Source organism: Ictidomys tridecemlineatus, chromosome 15 (assembly GCF_052094955.1).
Source record: "Ictidomys tridecemlineatus isolate mIctTri1 chromosome 15, mIctTri1.hap1, whole genome shotgun sequence".
NCBI classification, from domain to species: Eukaryota; Metazoa; Chordata; class Mammalia; order Rodentia; family Sciuridae; genus Ictidomys; species Ictidomys tridecemlineatus.
The window spans coordinates 17700694-17718148 of record NC_135491.1 but is presented as its reverse complement, the minus strand read 5'-3'; the positions used below and the strand labels follow the sequence as shown (position 1 = coordinate 17718148).

The window sequence follows — 17455 nt, the reverse complement described above, 5'->3', positions numbered from 1 at the left end:
GTGCACCTCAAGTCCCAGCTACTTGGGGGATTGAGGTGGGAAGACTGTTTGAGCCCAGCATTTTGAGACCAGCCTCGCAACAAAGTAAGACCCAGCTCAGAAAACAAAGATTGGAGTGTGGAGCACACTGTGTCTTATGCTGTGCTCTGCAGTGAGGCAGAGGGTGGCCAGGGCAGGCCTGACCACTTGGTGGTGACCATTTCTCATTGTCCTATTGGTCACCTGCAAAGTGGCTGCTACTTCTCTTCCCACCCTGTCAGAATCACCACTTTAAATGGACATTCAATCATGTCCCTCCACTGCTCAAAACTCTCCGGGGGCTCCCATCTCATTTCTAATAAAGACCTGCTCCTGAAAGCTGGGCATGATGGTGCACACCTACAATCCCCGTGGCTTGGTAGGCTGAGGCAGGAGGATTGCAAGTCTGAGGCCAGTCACATAAATTTAGCAAAGCCCTAAGCAACTTGGCTAGATCCTGTCACAAAATAAAAAATACAAAGGGCTGAGGATGTGATATGACTGAGTAATTAACTGCTCCTGGGTTCAATCCCTGGTACCAAAAAAACCCCTGCCTCTGGTCCACAAGACCCTACAGGATCTAGCCCCTGGATATTTCCTGGATATCCTTCTCCATCATGGCTGCCTCTATATCCTAGTTAGCTTCATTGGAGCCGCAAACATGCCCCCCACCCCCAACGTGATATATACTATCTCTACAGGCTTCCTCAACATAGCTGCTATGTTAGTCAGTTTTTCATTACTATAATAAAATACCTGAAACAATCATCTTTTAGGGAGGAAAGGTTTACTCTGTCTCAGTTTCAGAAGCTTCATCCCATGATCGGTTAATCCAGTTGCTTTGGGGCCTGTGGGGAGGCAGCACCTCATGGTGGGAACACGTGGTGAAGAAAGCTGCCCATTTCATGGTGTCGGGAGAACAGGAGAGAGAGACAGGGTCCCTATATCCCATTCAAGGCCATGCCCCAAAGACCTAACTTTCTCTCATTAGGCTCCACCTTCCAAAGGTTCTACCACCCCCAATTGAGCCACGGGCTGGGGACAAAGTCTTTAACACATGGGCCTTTGGGAAACACTTATCCAAACCACAGCAGCTGCTTATGTCATCAAAGCAGCAAGACTCTGTGCTCCGGGCTGCCGAGGCAGGTCTTCTAGGACCCAGCCTCCTCGGGAATGGCCGTCTAACGCCGTCAGCACACGCTGTGGTCAGAAGCAGGGTCACAGATCTGGTCCACACAAGGGGCAGAGGATTGCACAAAGATGTGGATACCAGGAGGTGGAAAGTCACGGTCACCTCAGGGGCTGCCCGTCACAGTACAACGCTGACGGCCTCGGCTGTGGGTCACGAGACCTTCAGTGCTGTGTAGACCAGTGGGGGCACAGGCTGCTGGTTGGCACCTACTCTTCCCCTTCCGGCTGCTGCCCAGTGGGGGCTACTGTAGGTACAGGACATGGGCTGGGGGTTTCCTAGGAGCCAGCAAGGAGCCGATATTTCCTTTCAGTGTCCCCTTCCCAAACTCACTGCGTGACCTCAGCAGGTGATATGTGATATGACTGAGTAATTAACTGCTCCTGCCTCCCCACAGGCCTCCCGCACCTGGATGTTCTCAGCTGCAGAACAGGGCTCTAGTGGCAGCAGCCTCGTGGGTGGCTGTGGGGACATGATATTGGTGAAGGTGCAAGTTTTAGCTACGCCTCCTGAGGGCCAAAAAGGTTGATTCTCATCATCATCATCGTATCCTTGGCCTCTGCCTCCCAGGGAGTCCCAGTGAATGCTCAGGGGCCTTCCCCTCGTCCTGCAGGAATCTGAGGGTCTCTGGGTACCAGGCCTAGTGTTCTGGTGCCTGGTGGGGGGTGCTCTGCCCTGTCCTCCAGGACCCCAGGGCTGCCCTGGGAGAGTCTCAGGTCTGTCCTGTCACTGCTCCACAGTGAGGTTTAGAGCCATGAATTTTAAAAGGCGTCCTGTTTCCTCTCTCCCCCGGCACCCTGCTCGACAGTGTGAGCGTTTCTGGAAACAGCCAGGCCTGGTGACTCCCCTGCAGAGCCAGGCCTGGCACCTTGACCCACTGGTGGTCCTGAGGGGGCTTCCTCCACTTTTGCAAAAGCCCGGCAACATGAAGGGTGTTCAAGCCACCCTGGGCCCAGACTTGAGGCACGGTGGCTTGAAGGCTGGGACAATGAACAAGCAGGAGGGGCCAGGCAGGCCTGTTGTCTCCATGTTGTCCTTGGAGAGTGGATTGACAGGAAGCCGCGACTGACCACACCTGAGACTCCCCCGAGACCAGCCGGGTGCCATCCCTCACACTGCAGCAGGGCAGGGCCTGCTGTTGCCCGGGGCCCATTGTGGCCCACAGGGCATCTCAGCGGGGGACGGGGGTGGGCACGGGGTGGGCAGGAGCTATCGGTGGGACAGCGGAGGCCATAAAGGAACAGGAAGCCGGGTCCCCTTGGGCAAGCAGGCTCGCTTTATTTCACCAGCAGGACGGAGTTCTTCCTCTTGTCCCAGGCAGGACGGAAGACCCTGAAGAGTAGCCCGGCCAGGGCCAGGACGAAGACCATGAGCAGCATCAGCTTCAGCCCCTTGAGAACCGAGTCGGCCTCCTTGGGCGGCACCAGGACCTTGCCCACCTGCCACTGCTGCTCCTCCTTCTTGTTCTGCTCCTCCAAGGCCTCGGGACCCATCACGGGGCTGAACTGGGCCATGAACTCCTGGTGGACGTAGCACTTGTACGTGGCCGGCTGGAAGATCTGCAGCTGCCTGCCGCCGGTGGAGGTGTCCAGGACGGTGTTCATGCCCTGGCCGACCAGCTGGCCCCGCCAAGTCAGGGGGATGCCGTTGACTTCCCACATGATGGGCCTGCGGGGAGGACAAGGTCAGTGCCACGCTCTACAGGGAGGTGGCTGGGCGGTGAACAGGGGAGGGCGGGGCTGTCTTGGGAGCCCCAGAGTGCCACCCCTTCCTGGCTGGGTGACCTGAGCCACGGCCTCTGTCCCTTCCCGCCTCTAACCATGGAAACACAATCAAGCATTGCACCTTTCATGGAGTTATTTGGAGACACCAGCAAGACCACTCCCTAACTAGTCCCCTGTGTCCCCTCCTCACCTACCTGACTTCACCTCCTCCCCTCCCCCGAGTCATCTGCCCATCCCACAACATGACCAGGGCGTCCAAAGAACAGACAGTGTCCCAGATGTCCCTCAGACATGCTGGGTGCCCTCTGCCTCAGGACCTCTGGCCTGGCTGTCCCCTCTGCCTGGAACGCTGTTCCTCGCTCCATCCACATGGTTCCTTTGCCTCCTTTTGGTCTTGGATGCAATGGCATTGTCTCAGAGAGGCCTTCCCCGACCCATTTCCAATTTCCATGTCCTCCTCCTCTCCCTTTGACTCTTAACATCATCTAAAATATTGTGTTTTATTTGTCCTGAAATAAAAATACAGTGGTTCTGCCAGAGGGCGAGGGCGTGAGTATGTCTGCTCAGTACCAGGTCCCAGGCCCTGAGGACCGTGCTTGGTACATCAGGGAACAGGCCCCCAGCAAGGCTGGTGCCGCTGTGGTGGAAGGACAGAGTAGCCCAGGGGACAATATCCCAGTCTCCTCATGAGGCCAAGGCCCAGCGGTGAGGCCTGGACTGTCACTGGCCCTCTTAAACATCACAATGACACCCTGGGGCTGGGGTCAACCAGGCCTCAGGTGCTGACCACTCCTTCCCCCACCAGGTTGATACCCTCCCCAGGACATCAATTGCCGAGGTAATTAGGTGAAAACGAGGTCATGCTGGGGTAGGGTGGAGTCCTCCTGGAAGAGGAGGCTGGACAGGGAGGTCAGACCTACAGGAAGAAGGCCGAGCGGCGACGACGGCCAGATGCAAGGACTGGAGCAACACGGGGACAAGCGTCAGGATCTCTGGCTGCCACCAGCCCCCGGGAAGAGGCAGGGAAGGACTGAGGAGGAGCCTGGCCCCACGGACACCTGGGTTCAGCCTCTCAGCCTCCGGGAAGGCGTGAGAATAAACGTCTGTTGTCGTAAGCACCCAGTTCAGGGTACTTTGTGCATCACGAATGTGACCCCAGCCTACGGATGAGGAAACTGAGGCTCCGAGGGAAGCCCTGGGCCCAAAGTCACCAAAGTCTGGAAAATGGCAGAATCGGAATTGCGAACCCAAGGTTGGCGGAATCCAGAGCCCAAGATCAAAATCTCACCAGAAAGGCCGTCCCCTCCGTCCACTCCGTGCCTTAGAAACAAGGGCCCGTGGTGGTCTCTCTGTGCTGTCCCTCCCTTCTTATCTCATTCCCTGGGCCTGGGACCTGGGAACTCCTTGTGTGACACGGAGTAGGTCTCCCCAGAGAGGGAGAGGGGTCCGCACTCTGTTCTGCCTTCGTGAACTGGGCTGGTCTCAGGAAAGAGGCCGCGGCTTTTATACTTAGAGGAGGAGGGAGGGGGACAACAGGGTCCCAGAGCGAGGGGGAGGAACGGAAGTCACAAGAGGACCCAGTGCAGGTGCTGAGGCCAGATCCCACAGAGCTCGTGTCCACCGAGGCCCTCGGTGCAGATCAGGCTCCACCTGACCACGGCCCCAGGCCATCAGGAGCTGCCCGCCCTGGGTGTCTGCAGAGGGTAGGAGGACCCCACGGCCAATCCTCATTAAAAAATGACCTCCTTGGTGTCCCCACCTCCTGAGGCAGGAGGGTGGAGTGGGAAAGGACATTGTCCTGGGGTGGCCACCGATGCTGCCACCCGATGATGGGGGCAGGGTGGGAAGCGGGGATGGGGAGAGGAAGAGGCGCGCAGATTTCCCAGGGGCTCGGGGCCGGAAGGCCAGGACATGAGAGTAAGCTCTGGGGAACGGGCACTGAAGGACAACTGGGGGCCACTGTCCTGTCCTCTAGGGCCTTGCTGGCCCTTCTAGATGGCTCAGGGCCTCTCAGAAGCAACCCACCCCCACGCCCAGGTTCTTGGGCAGCCCATTGCTCTGCCAGGGCTCCTCCCAGCCCACTCTGGCCACCTGGGCTGTGTCCCCTGGGCTCAAGCCCGAGGACCCCTGAGCTGGCCGGGCCGGCCTGCACAGAACCCCGCCCTCCCTCCCTGCACAGAGGAACCACAAAGACTGCGGGGCTGGAGGAGCCCGGCCGGGGGCCAGGACAGCGCTGGTGACCAGGTCCTATCACCTGTAGATGGATCCCAAGGAGCAGGTGAGCCACAGAGCTTCCGACTCCTTGCTGAAACTGAAACTGTCAAAGACCGTGTACTCGTGGCGGTAGGAGCGTTGAGGGTCGCAGGGCGCGAAACAGGCCTCCACCTGCATCTCGGGGCGCAGGCGGTTGGACTTCAACTTGGCCTGTCCCAGGAAGATCCCACAGGGGACGGGCTCCTCCCGGGGCTCCCGGATGTAGCAGTAGCCCAAGCGCTTGCGCTCCCCCGGCACGTCGCAGCGGTTACAGTCCTGCCAGGGCTCCCAGTGCGTGAAGACCGTCTCCTGACGACCCAGTTCCAGGGACTCGTTGTGCAGGGGATCTTGGTCCAGGCTTTTGTGTGTGATGTGCAGGGAGCTCACATCCTGGAAATCAATCTCGTACTGTGTCTCCTGGGTGCCATTCTTGTTCCAGCAGCTGTAGAGGCCCGTCTGGGAGGGCAGTGGGTCTCTAATGAGCAGGTGACCTACGGGTGTGGTGACCATATTGGAAACACTGGTGTTGGCGGTGGTCCAGCCACTCCTGGTCTGCAGGAAGAAGTAGTACCAGTGTGCCCCAGCAGAGCTGCATTGCAGGAGTACGTCGTTGCCGGACAGCAGGGCCTTCTGGCATTGCTTGCCATGGGGACAGCTGACAAATTTGTAGATCCCCCGCACCGGGACAGCAAAGCTGAGCAGCAGCCACAGGGTACTCAGCATGGTGGACTGAGGCTGTGGCAGCGGGCTGAGCCCCACTCTGGACATTGTGAGGTCACTCACAAACTCAGACCTCAGCCCTGAGCAGCGAGATGAATGGCAATCTACCGCAGGGGGCTGTGAGGTCACCATCCCCTTTTGATTTGTGTCCAGTTGACAACCCCATTTAATTTCTGTTCTCCTGTTTTGCTGAGACAGGAAGAAACTTAATTGATCTCTTCAGGGTTTTCCCTACCACCTACCTCCCCTTGGCTCTCCCAGGAGGTGAATTTACATCGCCAGGGATGGTCAAGAATTTAAGAGTGTCACACGCGAACACTCAACACATTTTTCCTGAATAGGTGCTAAGTTCCAATTATGCTTCTTAGCACTTGGGACACAGCAGTGAACAGATCCTACCTGATTAGTGTTCTGAATTCCAACACTTCTCCCACCAACCCTATCTCTCTAGACATGCTGCCCCCCACTTCAGTTTCTAAACATGTTATTTAAGCCGAGGGGCTCCTGCCTCAGGACCTTTGCACATACTAGCTCCTGGCTCTTTCCCCAGATAGCTGCATAATTCAATTCATATTAAACAAACATTTTTTATAAGTTGCTCCCTTTTCAAATCTTTTCCTCAACTCCTTTACAGACCTGAAAATAAAAATTATTGTGTGGGCTTGATTTTCTGCCATTCACTCATCTTACAGATGTTCACTAAATGTCTATGGTGTGCCAGCCACTACTCACTCTAACCATAGCAGTGAGCAGGTTAGACAAAGCCTCTCCCTTTCTTAAGCTTATATTCTAGTGTAAAAGATAGGCAATAAACACAATGTCACATATGCTTAATTCCATTACTCATGGCAGTTATGAAATGTAGTTGCCAGGAACACTAAAAATACGTGAATATTGAATAATTGCCCCGAGGAGAAATATGGGGTTAAGTTCCTCTGAGCCCCTGGTCACGACATTTTTGTCAACCAATCAATATGTGTAACCTTGTTTTGTGTGCATTTTTGTTTAAAGGCCACAATCACTTAATACATAGGTAATACAATAGTGTTGATTTGTTGACATTGAACTCTGGTAGCACTAAGACTCCTGAGCAAATGTGTGTGTTTTTTTCTTTTTCCCTTTTTTTGGTACTGAGAACTGAACCCAGAGTTGCTCTACCATTACGTTAGATCCCCATCCATTTTTTTTTTTTTTTGAGACAAGGTCTTGCTAAGTTGCTCAGGCTGGCCCCAACCACGTGAGCCTTCTGTCTCAGCCTCAGAGTTGCTGGGATTACAGGTGTGTACCACCATGCCTGGGACACATGTTTTCTTAAACAGGCGTATCACAGCACAAAATGGTGAAAATCATGGACTAAATAGATCACCAAAAGGTTGCTTCTGAACAGCACGCAAGCTGGAATGAGAAGGCCGAGTGTCACCTTGTTTGACCTTGGGCTGGGTATATTAATCGCTTTGTGTGACTCAGAGTTCTCGCCACCCTGCACACGATGACAGATGACCATGAACACACTATGTGCATGGATTTCAAAGTTACAAATAAAATTCAGTGAATAGGAGGCAAATTTGCAAATACACAATCTGCAAATAATGAGAACTGACTGTAACCATGACTGCTCAAAAGAAAGCTGGCAGGGAAAGGAATAGGAATAGAAAGAATAGTGTGCGGGCGAGAGCTGTTTTAGGCAGAATAGCCAGGCACTTTCTGAGGATGTGAGGTTTCCCAAACAACTGGATGGAATAAGACAAGGAGCCTCGTGGCTTCCTGGTGAGTGTATCCAAAGGGCACGGGAACCAGAGTGGACAAGGGAGAGGTGGTGAGGTCAGGGGTTCATCTAGGTCTTTGCTAAGGTCTCTATTTGTCTCCTATCATTTCCAGTCACACCCCTGCCCCCTGCAGGGCCAAGACTACAAGCAATAGTTGAAGAGATATGAACTGAAAGCATTCCAAAAATTGATGAAAGACATTAAACCACAAATCCAAGATCTTTAATGTCACACAGGATGAACTTAAATGAAACATACCTAGGTACACGGTAGTGGAAGCACTGCTGAAAAACAAAGGGAAAAATCTTTTAAATACCAGAGGAGAAAAAGATGATTATTTTCAAAGCAACAAATATAAGATTTTGATTGAGTTTTAAATAGAATAACCGAAGCTAAAAACGATGGAATGATGTCATTGAGGCACTAAAAGAAGATAAGTGCCAACCTAGAATTCTATGCCACAGTAATGATATTCTTCAAAGATGGAGGCAGAGTAAATATTTTTCAGGTGAAAGCTGAGAAAAGTCACCACAACAGAGCACATTCGAGGTAATACTCAAGAGGATTCTCCAGGCAACAGAAAAATGATCCCAAATGGAAGTAAGGTAACGAAAGAATGAAAATCACCAGAAGAGCAAAGAAGTAGATACAGGGAGTGATTTTTTTTAATGACTTAACTTCTTTTTGTAGCTTTATTTTTTATGTGGTGCTGAGGATCAAACCCAGGGCCTCACACATGCTAGGCAAGCGCTCCACCACTGAGCCACAACCCCAACTCTGGATTTATTTTTAAATAAAGGAATGTGGAAGAGTTGAAAGTGAAAACATGGTGAAATATCACGTGAAAACTAACCCCAAAATCCCCAGATAAATCAATAACAGAAAGCAGACAAGAAAACCTAGAGTATTAATAGACAAAGAGACATTTTATAAAATGGTTGATCCAATAAGTAGATATTAACAATCCTAAGTTTGTAAGAACTAAAAATATATAAAGCAAAACCATGACAGTTTAAGTGAAGAACTAGACAAATCCGCAATCACAGCTGGCAATTTTAACATACATTTCTCAGTAACTGACAGAACATGCTAACAAAAATTCAGTAGAGATGTAGGAGACTTGAGCCACATGATAAACAAATGACCTAATTCATGCATATGGAAAACTGCACTCAGCAACTGCACAACATACATTCTTTTCATATGCATGCAAAACATGTGCCTAAGAAAACCATATTCTAGGCCATAAAGTAAGTCTTGATAAATGTTCAAAATTGGATCATATTTTTTGTCTGTGGAATTAAATTGGACCTCAATAACAAAAAAGAAAACAAGAACTTGTGCAGATATCTACAAATTATGCAGTATAATGTCTGAATAACCAATGGGCCAAGAGAAATCACAACTGAAGATAGAAAGTAATTTTTAACTGACTATTGATAAAAATATAACCTGTCAAAACTTTTGGGATGCAGGGAAGTTGTGCCTAAGTGAAATTTATGGCCTAAATACAAGTTTAATGGAAAAGGATGAAAACTAGTAATCTCAGGAAGCACCTTAGGTAAAGAACAATGTTTAACCCAACAAACACAGAAAAGGAAATAATGAACCAGAAACCAAAGAAATAGAAAACGAAAGCACCATAAAGGAAAACAAACAAAGCACATTTGGTTCTTTGAAAAGATGGATGAGGTTGTTAAAGCCCTAGAACAAGACTGATCGAGAAAAAAGGGAAAAGGTATATCTCAGTGATGAAAAGAGAGACAGTACTACAGACCCTATGGATCTAAAAAATAATGACAAAATATGATAACTTTTAGCCAAAACTTATGAAAATTTGGACTAAATGGGTAAATTCATGAAAAAAAAATCAACAACTTAGCATAAGGAAAAAAAATGAATAGACCTATATTTACAACCAAAGAGACCAAATCTGCACTTAAAAGCCTGTGCACAGAAGCTCCTCTAAGCCCAGGAAGACTTGCCAGTGAGTTCCTCTGAATACTTCTGAGACATTAAGACATGATATCACCTGAGCATGGTGGTGGTGCACACCTGGATTTCCAGCTACTCGAGAGGCTAAGGCAGGAAGATTGCAAGTTTGGGGTCAGCTTCCACAATTTAGTGAGCTCCTGTTTCAAAATAAAAACTAAAAAGAGTGGGATTATACCCCAAGTGGGAGAGCACCCCTGGGTTCAACTCCTAGTACCAGAAAAAAAAAATGACATTAGTATTATAAAACATTTCCAAAAATAGAAAAAGATGGAATGCTTAGGACTTCTATGAGGCCCACATCACTTTGATACCAAAACCAAAGGACATCACAAGAAAAGAAATCCTTAGGAAAATCTCTTTTATAGAACATAGACACAATATCCAAAAAAATTAGCAAATGTTAATTTTATCCAATGATAAAAACAAAAGCAAAAAGAAAAAGAAAGAAAGAAGAACATCATGACCAAATTGGGTTTATCCCTGTAAGGAAAGTTTGAGTTTACATGTGAACAGCAATTCCTTGAAGAGCAATCAATGTAATTCACCACATTGACATAATAAAGAAAAACATCATTATTATCTCAAGTAGATGCAGAAAATGCATTTGATAAGATTCAACAACCATCTATGGCTCAAAACTCTGGGCAAACTAGGAATAGAGGCAATTTTTTCTTAATTTAATAAAGTGTTTCTATGAAAACCCAGAGAAAACTGTATTCCATACAAAAATATTAAGAATAAGATAAGTATATCCACCATAGACTTCTCCATGTGATATTTTACTAAAAGCAAGTGAATTTAACAAAACAATTTAGATACAAGGTCATATACAAATATCAACTATAATGTAAATACAAGTAACATAGAACTAGAAAATGAAATTTTCAGAATTGAATAGTATGAAAAACTAAATATCTAGGAATAAACATAATAAAATATATGTCAGTCATCTTCATTAATAATTGCAGATTTTTGAGATATATTAAATGGGATTGTTTACCATATTCAAGGATGGGAAGACAATATTTAATATTGTAAAATAATGATTTCCCCACAATTTATTTAGGTTCAAAATAGTCCCAATATTTTTTTTTAAATAGGATTGGCCAGGGATGAAAAATACATACTGATTCCAAAATTTTTACACCAAGGACCAAGAGTAACCAAGACAATCTTGCAGAACAATATCGGAAAACGTTCACTGGCTAATATCATGACTTATTGAAAAAGCACAATCATGAAGATAATTGAACAGATGGCCTTGGTACAACGATGGACAAACCATGTTCATTGGGGTCAAGTCAGGAGACAGAAGCCATTCAGGTGTCTATGTGGGCAAGATCAAGGGCCTGAGTGTGTTGGTCTCTAGGTTTTATATTTGAATGGCAGGTGCCCGTGTGGGCAAAGACCAGGTATTTTTAAGCTGCCACACTGTGCCAAGATCACTCGCCCAGGGCCCGGCTCAGAGGCAGCATTTGGGAATTCTTGCCCAGTGAACATCTGAGTCAGCCACTGGGCAGACCCGTTCCTGCCCAGACTGATCCCGAAAGCTTATGGGCTGGAAGAAAAAAGCCTGGTTTTCTACAGGAGGGCAAACCCGTGGGCACAGGAAACAAAGCTTGGGTGAGGGCCAAAGGCAGGGCTGCCATCCTGGTCCTGTCACCTGTAGATGGAAGCCAAAGGGCAGGTGAGCCACATGGGGTTGGTCAACTTGCCCAGCTGGTAAATGTCATAGATGAAGAATGGCTGTTTGATTTCCTTGCCGGGGTCACAGGGAACAAGGCATCTTTCCACCTGCATCTCGGGCCGCAAGCGGCTGTATTGCACCTCCTCGTCCCTCAGGTAGAGCCAGCAGGGCATGGGTTTTTCCGGGGCCTCCTCAACATAGCAGTACCCCAGGCGCTTGCGTTCGCCTGGCTCCCCACAGCGGTTACAGTCCTGCCAGGGCTCCCAGTGGGTGAAAATAAGTACCTGGCCACCTAGGTTCAGAGTTTCATTCTGCAGGGGCTTTTGGCCCAGGTCTTTGTGTGTGATATGCAGGGTGGTGGCATCCTGGAAATCAATCTCATATTCTACTAGGAGGGCGTTGGCACTGTCCTCACAGCGAAAGAGGCCTGCCTGCGAGGGCTGAGGCTTGGTCAATTGCAGGCTGCCCCCAGGCAGTGTCTTTATATTAGGCCATGAGTTAAGCAAGAAGATATTCTCCCCAAGAATGGAAGAAAAATACCAGAGTGCCTCCTTATGGTCACAATGCAGGACAATATCATTGCCCGAGAGCAGTGCCTGCTGGCACAGACTCTTGTAGGAGCAGCTGATTAACGTCTGGGCCCACAGAACCGGGAAAGAAACGCTAACGAGACATAGGGAGGCCCACATGGTGGACCAACTACAGGCAGAGTCTGGGTGCCACACTGGGCATTGTGAGGTCACCCACAGAACTCAGGAATAATGCTTGGGCAGCGGAAAGAACCTTGGCTCAAGGTGCTCCCGGAGTGCCATGTCATGTCCGCTCATGTCATCCAGGGGCTGACGAGAGGATGTAGCGTCAAAAACTCAGATGTCCCCAGGAGCTGTCGAGGAAACGAAATGAGTGAGCCTAAGTCAGAAACGAGTGGACTAAAGAGGCAAATGATTCAATATACAATGATAAAATGGGAGAAAAGGCTTCACGTCCACCAAGATGGAGAAGGAGGGGGGCACACAGAAATCACTGTTCTGTACCATTCCTAAACCCAGGGAGAAGACATTCAGATCATAGATGGGGAGGATTTCTTATTAGCCTCAAACCAGCTCCCTGATAGAGTCAGACACTTCTGAACCATGTTCTCTGAGGTTCATACCTCTATCCTCCAGGGACAGACCTCCCTCCCCATCATCCTCCTTGGATATGTCTGAAGTAGCGTTGGAAGATGTGCCTCCTTGAGACATCATCCGTTTCTCAGTCTACTTTCTGTTCCCCAAAGTTTGAAACCTCTAAGCAACTCCCCCCCCCTCTTTCCTTCTTCTCCCTCTCCCCCTCCCTCTTATTTCTAGGTATCTTAACACGTTTCAGACTTCATCAGAGCCATGTCCTTCATCTCTATTTCAATGAGGTATTTGTCCACCTGGAAGGATTTCCTGATAGTATCTTAATTTATTCCCAGATTTGGAACTCAGGGGCACTCGACCACTGAGCCACATCTGCAGCCCTTATTTATTTATTTATTTTAAGTTGTTCATAGACTTTTATTTTATGCCTATGTGGTGCTGAGGATCAAACCCAGCGCCTCACACATGTGAGGCAAGTGTACCACTGAGCCACAACCCCAGCCCCCCAGCCCTGTTTTGTATCTTATTTAGAGACAGGGTCTCACTGAGTTGCTTAGCGCCTCTCTGTTGCTAGGACCGGCTTTGAACTTCAGATCCTCCTGCTTCAGCCTCCCAAGCCACAGGGATTACAGGCTTGTGCCACCACACCTGGATATTCCCAGATTTTAACAATAGTTAGTGATGATTCAACCATAATCTTTTATCCTTGCCAAAAGCTGAGTTCTAATTGGACTTTCAAAGGATTTCTCAATTTTCAGCCACCTTCGGCCAATATCCACTCCTAATATCCTGTATTCCAACTGCTTCCCCTAAAGCTGCAAGTTCATTAAATACATTACCTGTATTACCAAGTATCTCAGGCAACAGTCTCTGGGTCCTAATAATTTCCCTTGAACCCAAAATGTCTAAGTCAATGCCATCTATTTTTAGTTCTGAGTACAGTAGCCCCCTACTCCCGGCACTCATTTTGGTATCAATCAAGAGAGGCTATTTGCTACTATAATAAACTTCCCCCAAATCTGAGTGACTTTCAAATAGCAAAGGTTGGCTTCTCAGTGATGCTCCATGTCCACTGTGGACAATGGTTCCAGCTCCAAGCTTCACCTCTCTATGCCACACACATTCACTTACAACCCAAATAATTACTGACGACCCACCTTGCACCAGGTACCAAGGATCCAGCTTAAGTCCCTGAACTCCTGATGCTTACAGTTTAGTGGGGATGTATTCGTCGGGTTAAGTTAGATTATCCTATGTAACAAAAGAATTCTGGAATCTTCGTGGCTTAACACAATTCTTTTTTTCACACTCCATGTCCCAGTGTTGGTGAGTGGAGCACTCTATTCCACAAAGTCCCTAAAGATACCACTGGGAACACCACTAGTTGCTATGGCAAAAGAAGGGAGCAAACTGAGTCACATACTGGCAATTAACTGCTTTGGCCTGGGAGGCGTCCACCTTCGTTTTGTCAACAGGCCACTAACTAGAATTAACCACCTAGTCCCACCTGACCACGGAGGGGCTGAGAAATGTAGGAATGCACGTGGGATATTTGTTGAGTGATGCTGTCTTTACACTGAGAGAAGATTAGATGACAAATAAAGAATGACTAACAAAACATCAGATGATAGTAAATGCAGGAAAACAAAAAGTGGGGACAGAGAAATTAGAGATAGAGCCTATTAAGGTATGTATGCACCCCCCCACACCCCAAATGCATATGTCGACGCCCTAACTCACACTCTCACAGAATGTGACTATATTTGGAAATAGGGTACAAGCAAAAATAACCAACACGGTTTCAGCACCATTATGAAAACACAAAGAACCAGGATGGAAGCAGACCTCAAGCGGATCAGCAAGCTTTCTTTTATTGTGCAGCAGAGTCAATCAATCAGGCACGCTGGGGGCGGGGGGAGGGGGTGTCATTTTCTGTGTAGGAAAATAGCCACCGGTTACAGAAGGAGTCTGAATTTTATAGTTTACAACGAGGATGGTTGAATTATTGGAAACTGAGGCAGAATGTCGATTTGGGCAGGTCAGTGAAAAAGTTGTAAAAAGCCCCAAACTTATCGTCACTGGGAAAAGCTCAGAACTCGGTGTTCCCTGCTTCTCTTCTCCCTCTGGACCCACTGTTACCCAGAGCTTGGCTATTTGCTCTTCCCCTTCCAGGACTCGTTGGCAGCGGGACAGGGTGAAAGTCCAGGGCCCAGTGTTTCAGTGCCACCCTCCCTGCAGGTCCCACTGTGGTTGGGAAGGGGTGAATGTTTGCTGGTGGTGGAGATGGGAGGACAAACAGGGGAGGGATCAAAGTTTGCTTTCTTTCCCTTGGGGCCCATTGTTACTGGGAAAGGACTTAGTGGGAGAGGATTCATGGTTGCCTTCCTGGTCCCTCTTCCTCGGGGTCAGACAGTTTGGGGGAGTTGTTATTTCCCTGTCCTGGGGGTGGTCATATCCTTCAGAGGGAATTTAAAAATGCAATTGAACTAAAATGAGATTGCTAGGGTGGGCTCTAGTCCAATGCGATTGGCATCCTTATAAGAGGAAAAAAAATTAGGACTCAGAGAACACAGATAGAGGGAGACTATGTGAAGACGGAGTGAAAAGCCAGAGAGAATCCTCAGAATGAGACCAAACCTTCCAACATCTTGATCTTGTTCTTTTAGTTTCCAGCACTGTGAAGACATAAATTTCTGTTGTTTAAGTCACCTGGCCTATGGTGTTTATTATAGCATCCCTCAAAAACTAGTAGAGAGACTATTGTAAAGGGGGTAGGGAGAGAAGGTCTCTCTAAAGAAGTGACATTTGAGCAGTTCTCCATAAAATGAGCCATGAATATTCCAGGGGAAGGAAGTCTGGATTAATCACACAGCACATGCAAAGTCCTTCAGGTGGGCACAGGTTTGACATAGGTCAGTATCCTAAGACTCGCAGAAGCACACCTGACAACAAAGTTGGGTTTATTTGACCCACTGCAGGGAGGGAAGAGACCATGGGAAATGATACAGTGTCTCAGAAAGATGAGCTAGAGGAGACCGTGGAATGTGAACTCTGTTATGTGACTTTTGAGAAAAGTCTGAAGATGTGGGGAGTTGCTGGGATGGGGAGCTGCCAGGAAGTATGACTAATTCTATCTTCTTCAGGAGATAAGAAAAATGGAGCACAGCTTAACTTAAAACGGGTGAAGAAGCAGTCGTCACACATCATCTGGGATGGGGGATTTTTGATATCTTGTGGTTTGGACAATGTTCCTGCTTTGTCTGTGTTCAGACATGATAAAGACTGTTATGGCCAGTCTTAGCAACTCAGCAGGGTTCTGAAAAACTTGAACAACTTAAGGAGACCCTGTCTCAAAATAAAAAATTAAAAATTGAAAGGGCTGGTGATGTGGCTCAGTGGTTAAGCACTCCTGGGTTCAATCCCTGGTGAAGGAGGAGAAGGAGAAGGAGAAGAAGAAAGGAATTCTAAAATAAAAAAAAACTTATCCTCTAACAATCAGGGAGAAATTAAGACATCCTCACATCCACAAAAGCTGAAGGAATCTAGTACTACTAGACTTATCCTATCTAAAAATGCTAACAGGATGTTACTGTTTATCATCCAAAAGATAATAAGCAGTAACCTGAAGCCATATGAAGAAGTAAAGATCTCTCGGAAAGTAAATACATGTGCAGTTATAAAAACTAATTTTATTCTAATTTTGGTCTGTGATTTCAGTTTTTATTGCTTACATGATATGAAAGAAAATGTATAAAATGATTATTAACCTTTGTTATCAGAAAAACTCAGGCCACTCCAAGTCCTCTGAGAAAGAGCCACCGGAAGGCTTTGAGCGGAGGCAGGAGATCGACTTAAGTTTCACAGGACTCAGTCGGGAACTTGCCTGGGTCCGGAACCCACCAGCCGTCTGCAACCTCCCGTGGTTGTGGGGGAAGCGCCTGAGTCGTTTCCCAGGATGCGCTCCCCACTTGACGCCACGGGGAGGCAGCAGAGTCGCGCCTAGCGCTGCCCCGGTGGCTGGCAGAGCAGCACCCCGCCCGGGCGCAGGTGGCCAGTCCCAAGGAATTCCTGGGCGGAAACGGGTCCCCGGCCTCGCGCTCTGCTCGGCCCCTTTAAGAGCCCGAGTTTCCGGAGGTCTGACCTAGGGCGAGGGATGCCCGGGGGCTGAACCACCGGTGGAGGGTGGGGGGGAGGCGGGAAAAACTTCCCAAGTGGAATTCTAACTTTTTCAAGGGTTGAGTCCCATCGGGCGTCCCTAGAGGGTCCGAGCTTCCCTTCTGGGGACTTCATTTGATTCTTGAGGTCATCGAACTGGGAGGTGTATGAAGCCCGCAGCGCCTCCCCGCACCGGGGCGGGACGAACCCCACTGGCTGGAAACCCGGGCGCTGCCGGCGCGCGTCTCCCGGGCGGGACCCGCTGAGGCTCGCCCCTCCCCGCAGGGCGCACCTAGGCGGGTCCATCGCCGGCCCAGGAGAGGGGTGTGCGCAGGCAGGGAACAGGTGCGCGGCAGGGCCCGCCCCTCCTAACAGGTGGCTCTCTCCGAGCAGGTTCTCGTGGACCTCGTCCGCTCGGCTTGCTCGGGGCCGGACAGGGCTGCACGAGGCCCGCAGTCTGCGGGCGCCCTCCTGGCGGGCCGGTCACTTGGTTTCGGCCCTGGGGGCAGAGCGCACCTGGGTCAGCCCACTTCCGGGGAGGGAGGCCGAGGAGCCCCTCCCCGCCGCCCACCCCGAACCCGGCCGGGGCTCCCACCCTGTGTACCTGGGCCGATCCATTCCCAGGGGCGCGCCGGGGGTGGAGCGGCTCGGAGACGCGCCGTGGGTCTACCCAGTTTCTCCCCGAAAGCTGAAGGCGTGCGCTTCATCCACGTTATTTTTGTTGGTCGAACTCCTCGAGCGCGGCCGGAGAGACTTGGAATAGAGACAAGGAGCGGAAGTGGAAAGGGGAGGAGCGCGCACCCCTCCCGGCCTCGGTGCTCGCCGCG

General features: G+C 49.3%; 2 protein-coding genes across 4 annotated transcripts; both read right to left on the bottom strand.

The window, feature by feature from the left end:
* Nucleotides 1–2460: 2460 nt before the first annotated feature.
* On the bottom strand, nt 2461–17365 carry LOC101972689 (protein FAM187B). 3 transcript variants are annotated; one of them, XM_040279505.2, is made up of 3 exons: nt 17233–17266; nt 12136–12235; nt 2461–2875 (listed from the first exon to the last, which is right to left on the bottom strand). In XM_040279505.2, exons 2-3 carry the CDS (start codon nt 12177–12179, stop codon nt 2485–2487), a joined length of 435 nt encoding a protein of 144 aa, XP_040135439.1. In that variant the 5' UTR covers nt 12180–12235; nt 17233–17266; the 3' UTR covers nt 2461–2484. The 3 variants fall into 3 exon arrangements, with proteins under 3 accessions (XP_040135439.1, XP_077889358.1, XP_005330664.3); XM_078033232.1 differs by lacking the exon at nt 12136–12235 and having other exon boundaries at nt 17233–17365; XM_005330607.3 differs by lacking the exons at nt 12136–12235; nt 17233–17266 and adding an exon at nt 5186–8948.
* On the bottom strand, nt 10046–12142 carry LOC144371019 (protein FAM187B-like). The gene has a single exon (XM_078033211.1). It carries the CDS (start codon nt 12039–12041, stop codon nt 11325–11327), a length of 717 nt encoding a protein of 238 aa, XP_077889337.1. The 5' UTR covers nt 12042–12142; the 3' UTR covers nt 10046–11324.
* Nucleotides 17366–17455: the final 90 nt, after the last annotated feature.